Here is an 8,759-nt window from a genome sequence, read left to right on the forward strand (position 1 = left end):
ATACTGGAATAAAATTGCGCGATTTTTATACCCTGTATCAACGCATTAGTATTAATAATAAGTTAATATGAAAAAAAAACATAAAAAAACAGTCATTACTTTATAAATCATTCCTTACTTATTATAAAGTGTATAAGTAAAGAAATTACTATGGATTAAATTGAGTAACATTGTAAAATCAAAATTAATTTATGAAATATTTGAAACTTACAAAAAATATCCACTGATGATGTTTGATACACTCAAAAAAGTACACCTAAGAAACAATAGACTGAATATCTAAAATTTCCAAACAGCTCATGTTCAGAAACAAGACAGCCCTGACAACTCACGAAATGCAATGACTGAATTTATATTGGAGAAAATCTATCAAATATCAATGGAATCACAGAATACCAATGATCAACAAAAACGCTTGAGTTCGGTTGAAGACAATTTACGTAAAGCGGCAGAACCACTCGGAGAAAAGGGTTTAAAATATGTCAACTTAATAATGAGAGCAATACATTCCACTAATAAAAACATCAGTTCACAAAATGACAATTCTTTGTCTGCTGAAATTAACGAAGTAGTAGATGATGCCTTTAAACTAAATTATAACGTTATTAAAATTAATGAAGGTAATGAACGGCTTAAAAAGCAGGCAATTGAAAACATAGCGAGAGCAATAGAAAAAGTTATGAAGAAATATTCAGCTAATCAGTACGATGAAATTATTGAAAATATCAAATTGAAAACATTTGATTATATGAAGCGGAATGATATCCTAAAAAATAACAATGATATTAAATTAATAAGTGATCTAATAGTTGATAGTATAAACCTAGCTGGAAAAAGAATAATGAAACAAAGAAGCGCAAATGAAAACGCTACAAATTATCCTGTTATAGATGTAGATGCCGACTTTCTAGCTCCATACAATAATGAAATATCCAGTCAAACAAAATTATTATGCAAAAGTGCAGTCGAAAGGACTTGCGCTAATATTAGAAACATGAATATGCTAAAATGTGTGTATATGGAAGAACGCATACCACTTCATAAGCTTTGTGATGGAAAATATGATTGTTCAGATAGATCTGATGAAAAGCATTGTGCCCAACAAGGTTTGTAGTTTAATTTTTTATACAAAAAAAATAACTACAATATAATAATGTAATTAAATTTTATTTTCAGCCACGGAAAGAGTTCATTATGCCCACAGCGTTCTAATCGCATTAGATATTTTCTTAGAAAACGATTGTTTGATGACTGATATTAATGAAAAGATCCTTTCAAAACAGAATTTAATTTTGCGGGACGTACTTAGAGCACAGTTGAATTTTATTGATAAATACAAACTCGAGAGTGCAGCCGTTACCGACACTGATAGCAAACTATCTAATAATATGATCCGATCTCCCATTAAAGAAATAACTGACGTTATTGATACATTAACAAAGGCTCTGGACAAAGCCTTATGTTCTCGAAATGAAATAAAAAATGATCACAACCTACGTCGATATAATGAAATATTTGATGAAGATGTAGACGTACCACAAAAGATAAAAGAGAAATGGGCCCCTGAAGCTTGCTCTTGCAAAGAGAAATCTTGTTCAAACTGTACCGATTACTGTCAAAGAATCTGCTGGCATAAAAATAGTCTCACTCATTGGAATTGTGACTCAGTAAATGAAACATCAATGATATCTTTGAATGTCCTTTGCGATGGCAAATATGACTGCTATGATGAATCTGATGAAAAGGATTGCTTCTCAGGTTGTAAATATGAAAACCATAAAAGTAGATTTGTTTTTATTGAAAACAGTTTTTGAAATACATTTTTTTTTTCAGATAACGTCCATGGTAAATTTGAGGCTCATAAAATTTTCAGTGAAATAACAGACTCGTTGAAATTGAAAGCTTCCAAAGATTACAAAACAGAAAAAAATAAGGTGTTATCTCTTGTTAACACGCTATCCAATCTTGAAAAGTTGAGTTTGAATTCAAATCCGAATCCAACATCCATAAAAGAATACAGAGACCAATCTTTTGAACTGCTAGATGCAATATATTCAGGTTTTATTAAGCACACGACATATGCTTACGAGGCAGAAGACGTGTACATTTTTCTTTTATCAGTGAACCAGCAACTGGGAGCTATACTCAAACGCATTGGTACCGGTAATAAGAAAATTATGTCCGACAGTTGCTTCTGTAGAAATGGCAAATGCGCAGCAACTTTTTGCACGAGGCGATGTCAGAAAGCATGCGTAATTGAACCAAAGCTAACACGATACTTTTGTGAGAATAATAATAAATCTATAGATATTGAGAACATTTGCGATGGAAAACCTGACTGTCCCCAAGAGGACGATGAGAGACAGTGTAGGAGAGGTAAAAAATCATTAATTAATTATCACCTTCTAAGTTATATTGTTTTTTTACAGTTTCAAACACTTTATCGTTTTTGTTTTTACTCTCCTCATGAAATACAGGTTGATTACTGTAAAATTAACTTTGGAGTATATTTTCATGGTAGAGCAAACGAGTAATTCCTTCTAATTAACTTATTTACACAATGGATTGTAGAAATTTGTCGGAGCCACCATATAACAGTACTACAGCATAAAGTACAAGAAGTTGGTTTAAAACAAAAGGGAACTGCAATGGGCGAGCTGCTGTCTACTTGGAAAACAAAGGTTTGGATAAATACGTTTTTCTTGTTAGCTAATAAAACTGTGGAAAAATTTTAAAAAATCATTTTGTATTATAAATCTTCGTTCAACCTAATCTTCATTTTCCCTCCATTCGAACTATAATATCTAAATGCAAAAACTTTTAATGATTCCAAAATCCATAGGTTCTTGCAGCACTTAAAGTTGCTGAAAAAACTGGAAGGCCGTCACGAAGAACATTGAAAGATTTGGTTAAAGAGATACTACAAGACTTAGTGCTAACATACGGTTCCGTTGAGGAATACAGGCGAAGAAACAACAACTATGCTGTGCAAGAATTTACGGACATCGCTGAAACTATCTTAGATACTTTGCGATCGTGTGACAAATAAAATACATTAATATAATCCTATTGAATTCATTTCACTATACACACACATAACAAAACTGCTGCTTACGAAACTATTTTTTCCGGTGATTCAAATTTTAAGGATGTTTAATGTTTATAATATTTCGGCAAGTATGCATTCTTTTTACTTCACAAAATTACATCATATTGGTATAATAATATGTACTGACCGGTTTATAAAATAAATACTGTTAAAAGAAGGATCAATGAGTGGTAAAATGTAATGGCTTCAAATACATATTCAGATATAAATTTGTGCTCCTGGTTACCCTTAATATTGACGTAATTATTTCAGGTATCATAAAATATTTATTTTGTTCGGAACTTACTACATTGCTTACGTTCTAACAGCATCGTTTTCTTGGTTAAAAGACGATTTATCGTATGACTACATTGTCGGAATATCGGTACATGACCAGCCAATATGCACTGGAGCTATCATTACCATGTACACTGTTATTACTTCCGCAAACCCCTTGGACAAATATTTGAAAAGTGAAGGAAAAATGAGAATTCACACCGTAGGCTATAAACATGATCATTCAACTTCTCAACGCGTATACGCAATTTACGGAGACCAAGCGTATAGGAAGAAGCAGTGGGTGCAGATTGGCTACAATCAAACGCATACCACTGTACACGACCTCGTACTCATAAGACTGAAAAGACCTATATATGCGTCTAAAAATTCTAGAGGGCCCAGATACGCAAATTTGCCGTTCCGAAACTCTATATTTAACGCGCCGTTGCAAGCCACGGGATGGGCGGTTGCCGGTTTTGGTTATGTCGATAAAGAGCACGTTCAAAATAATTCACGTCTAGAAGTAACAACACTGTCAGGTAATTTGGTCGACTGCGATGAATGGATGCCCCGTGAATGGGGCCATTTTATATGTGTAACTGACGACGATGATTTGCGACGTATTCCCTCTGGCGGTCCTCTTATATTAGATAAAAAAGCACCAATTATATACGGCATCGCCAGCTTTTCTTTGAAGAAGGGAAACGAGACTATCCTTGTTTTTACCAACTTGAAAAAATATCGGAATGGATTAACGGGATATACGCCTAATAGTACAAAATTGTGACTAATGATGATAAAATAATGTTTACTGCCGTGTTATTAATTATATATCTACTTACTATAATCCCATGAAATAAATAATATTTACAACGAAAAACGCAAACTTTGTTCATGATTGGAACGACCTATTCATGCATTGAATAAAATCTTCGGTCTTTTATTACTTTAGCTACATACCTAAGTATTACTTAATTTAATACAGTGATTATAAAAGTGCATATGATATGACTTAGGTTAATGTACAATTTATTTATTTTCCTATTCTAATTACTGGTAATTGGTAAACGAACCAAATATACATAATAATTTGTATGATCTATCAATAAAAATTGTAACCCCCTTACTTGCTAGAAAAATACTGACAACTGGCATTCCCATTTTCTTTAAAAAGGAATGAATCCCTTACGCCGTCACCTGCAGCTTAATGAGCGCACGGAAATATCTATATATTTCCGCTAATTTCAGGTGAATCGATTAAAATTATCAATTTAACATTATAGTATTATCTGTGTAATGAGTCATGTGGTGTACTTAAATGTTACAACAGTGGTTCAGCTATCAGTTGGTTCACAAACGTTACACAGAATGGCAGGTGAGTCTGATGAATTATATTGATAACGTATCATACTAGAACTTACCATACACTCAAAGCAATGGCCTGATTTTAATTGCCTTAGAGTTTTGTGACAGATCTTCTTTAGATAAAAGTATTTAAAAAGTAAATTAAATAATATTATTAGGTACTTACCTTTTTATGTGTTTTAATGCGAGTTTTTTGTTGTACTTAAAATATACAGTAAATTGTAAGATAGTGTAGGTATATTTTTTATCAGTTTTACAGAGAACTTTTAATAGATATAAATAACATATTTCATGCGATGCATGCATGAAAATCTTGTTTTCAGTAAAGCCTTACGTCAATATGTCAATTTTCTCTTTATTTATTGTGCAATATATGCACAGGTATTATTGTTTACGTGGTACATAGCATTATACAAATATACGTCCTATTTTAATGAAACATTGTTTAAATTCCTGTAAATGTTCATGAACACTGGCGAGGACAAAATGCTCACGCGCAAATATCGATCTTTTTGTTCTAGAACTTCTGTTAACAGAGTCTTCGATAGAGTCCTCTTTAAATTATTTAACTAGTATTGTTAAATATTGGACTTATAGTAAAACCATTTAAATGGGTTTAAAACAGTGAATGTAATAACAATGTAAATAGAACGTTTGAAATCTAAGATTTCTTCGCATTTATTTTATTTATTGCTGTGAAATATTGGAAAATGCAACGATTAGGTATTACCTACTTTTATTCTCGATAGTCACGTCCTAATTTCAAAAAAGGTAAATTTGATAAATCGTATCTACCTCTAATGCACTGTAGGTAGATAACTATAGATATAAATGAATTTTCAAGGAAAAGATTATTCCTTCATGAAAAATTTCAAGAATTGTCTTTTTTATCAATTTGGTATTTATCGGTTTCATGTTAAAAATAACAATCAATTAAATAGATAAGGTTTATCAAGGAGCGGTCACTGTTCTTATCTTTTATCGTCTAAAAAAAAGTTTGTTTAGAATACGTGGAAAATAAAAAGGATATTAATTATACTCTGAGTAATTGATGACAAATAGCTTCTCAAACCAAAATTAGTAATAAAATCAATAGTTACTTATAAATATAATAAAAAAACGAATATTGTAATAAGCATTCAAAAATCCTTCTCAAATATTCGGTAACCAAATATTTTTGATACAGACAGATATCACGGCTATGGGCGCCCCCCTCACGGTTACCCCCCTGGACCTCCCGGGTCGGGCCACCCTTTCCCTCCTTACCCCCAAGGTCCCAACGTAGTGTTTTACCCAGTGCACCCCGCATACTTCTACCCCCCTTACGCTCCCCCTCCACAAGTGGCTGACCCAGGAATCGAAGTGGCAATCGTTGATGACGGTCCTACCATGCCCGGAGAAACCGTTGAATTGCCCTACAGTAAGTTTAAACTACCAACTGTGAACGTGATAGCCAATAGGACCGTTTCAATTTTTCCCGCTAAATTTCAAGCGATCCTATTGGTCGATGGGTTAGCTATCCCTGTTTATCACGTTTCACGATTGGTAGAAAAAGGATGGTTTAGCATTGGCAAACAATCGTCCCTCTTTTGTGTTCGATTTCTTTAATAATTTCGGCATGTTGGATGATATAAAAAATCAGGTCAAGAGCTTTAAAGTTGTACGATTGTTAGTATATGTTGCAAAATAAAGAGATGACACTAATATATTTTGCGATCGGGCAATAATAGTATTTTAATTTATAATTAAGTGAATGATTAAAATTGTGGTCAATTCAAAATTTTACTGTAAATTGACTAATGAAACCAGTAATTTCGCATTAATAGATATTAGATAAATTTATTTCAAAACATATTGGCATCACGATTCATTTCATTGTTTCTCATCATTTTTCTATTTATTCAATTACATAATTAAGCAATTTCTCAAATAAGAATCTGCAAGTGTTATCTCTTTTAGCTTTTAGTATTTGTCAGCCAATGTTGGGCCAATCCTCTCTATGGTTCCCATCCTTTATCCTGCCCAGGTCTTGTTATATTTCTGTTATGTGAATTTAAAACGAAAATTGTTCAAAAATATACAATTAAATGATGTCACCATACAGAGTTTTGGCCATTGCTTTTTGTTGTTTTGCAATACGTCCGAATATTTTACGATAATGATATCTATATGAAATATTTGATAAATATTTATCTACGTGTTTCTACGAAATGATAGTGATTTTTGCTAAATCCTGCCTTTCGATTTAAATCATAAAGAATGTTGCAGCAAAAAAATCCGTAATGCTTGATAATAACTATGTAAAATGCAGAGTCGAGCAATTCGCAATAATAACATGTAATGCTTAATTTAGAAACTATTTTCATTATGACTTTTTAATAATACCACTGTTAAGTTGGTTATTCCGATTTGTCTGAGCTGTCTTTAATTCAAATTTTCCATACCTAGTTTTGAACCAAATCCAAAAAAAAGCTTGCAAAAAATTGGATATTCAATCTCGGTATCCAAGATCTTATTTCAACATTACCATCTTTCACACCGTATCTGAATCTTCCAGGTACATACCGTTGGGTCCCAGCATGTTTGAGCCAGAGGAGCATCCCCATGGGAGCTCTACGAGTTGGCAATGACGCTGATGGGGAACCGATCTACGCTGGCAGAGCGCACCACAGCGGAGACCTGCTGCCCGCGAAGGTGATCCCGGCTAAGAACGTGGCATACGTCTGCTATGGAGGAGAGGAGGTTCTTGTAGACCAGTTTGAGGTTAGTTTCAAGCAACTATCGTATCAAATAACAGTTACAAGTGCCTTTCAGATGCGATGTAATAATTTGGTATGAGCAAAGGCATAGATATCCTGCTAATAAATGCATATTAACGTAAAAGTAGCTCTGTGTGTCTTTCATACAAATCTCAGACATAGAAAATATATTATAACAAGACTCTCACAAAATATTCTAAAGCACACAGTTTACTTCCTATCTAAACGTATTTCTCAAAAATCACTCTAAATTTCAGGTGCTAGTACCAGCCATGTTCTCCTGGCAGTTCGCGACAGGAGGCAGCGTCCCCCCCGGTGCTGTGGAGGCAGGAGTCACAGCTGACGGCGAGAAACTGTACTATGGCAGAGTTACACATGACGGTTGCACTACACCTGGCAAGGTAGGGTATTGCAATTGTATTAAATACTTTGTGTGGAATTTTGAGGAAATTGTAAATGGCATAGCCGTGGTATTGAGATGGTAATGTAAAATGTAGAGTCAGTAATTTTCTCTAGTTTACGATACTGATCATAGGTATTATACCTCGTTAGTCTCGTAAATCAATTGAAAAATTAAAAGACACGAGAGCAATTATTACTGCATTTTAACAATTATTGCGTTAATTTAATCTATAAAATATACGAACTACCTATAAGGAAATCATATTACAAAAAAACGCCAGTTTTGTGATCGGAACAAAATCGATTTTCACATCTGTAGTTAACGAAATCGATTAGTAACAATATTAATTATATCACAATCCTAACCAATATGTTTAATTTCAGATCCAAGAAAGCCACGGTGTATGCTACTATCCCTTCGACGGCGAAGAAAGAAGCTCAGCTGAATATGAGGCTCTTGTTCTCATGTAAATTTAGTTCTAAAGTCACGGTTAACCGTCCCTATTTGCCATTAAGTACAAGGTATTGATTTAATTTATATACTTATTTATTCGAACAGCCAGTAATGCTTAACAGTATCTGTCAGTCATTGTAGCTGTTAAAATTGTTGCTCTTTGTATGAAAATAAACGTATTATTTATATAAAATGTGTTTTTATTACCTACCTTTATCCCTAACTAGCTGCTCCCCGCGGTTTCACTCCCGTGGTTCCGCTCCTGTTGGTCGTAGCGTGATGATATAATATAGTCTTCCTCGATAAATGAGCTTTCTTAACACCGAAAGAATTTTTTAAATCGGACCAGTAGTTCCCAAGATTAGCGCGTTCAAACAAACTCTTCAGCTTTATAATATTAGTATAGATAATT

General features: G+C 33.5%; 1 protein-coding gene across 1 annotated transcript; it reads left to right on the forward strand.

Annotated features, from left to right (window-relative positions):
- The first annotated feature begins 4,705 nt into the window (after positions 1-4,705).
- On the forward strand, positions 4,706-8,535 carry LOC123695046. The gene is made up of 5 exons (XM_045640740.1): positions 4,706-4,742; positions 5,919-6,152; positions 7,290-7,495; positions 7,749-7,892; positions 8,278-8,535. Exons 1-5 carry the CDS (start codon positions 4,736-4,738, stop codon positions 8,362-8,364), a joined length of 678 nt encoding a protein of 225 aa, XP_045496696.1. The 5' UTR covers positions 4,706-4,735; the 3' UTR covers positions 8,365-8,535.
- Positions 8,536-8,759: the final 224 nt, after the last annotated feature.

The sequence above is a fragment of the Colias croceus genome, chromosome 10 (assembly GCF_905220415.1).
Source record: "Colias croceus chromosome 10, ilColCroc2.1".
NCBI classification, from domain to species: domain Eukaryota; kingdom Metazoa; phylum Arthropoda; class Insecta; order Lepidoptera; family Pieridae; genus Colias; species Colias croceus.

Excerpts from the sequence above, each read along its gene's own strand:
- LOC123695046 (XM_045640740.1), top strand. Across the intron at positions 6,153-7,289 it reads AACCGTTGAATTGCCCTACA|GTACATACCGTTGGGTCCCA; the intron begins GTAAGTTTAAAC and ends TGAATCTTCCAG. Across the intron at positions 7,496-7,748 it reads TTCTTGTAGACCAGTTTGAG|GTGCTAGTACCAGCCATGTT; the intron begins GTTAGTTTCAAG and ends TCTAAATTTCAG.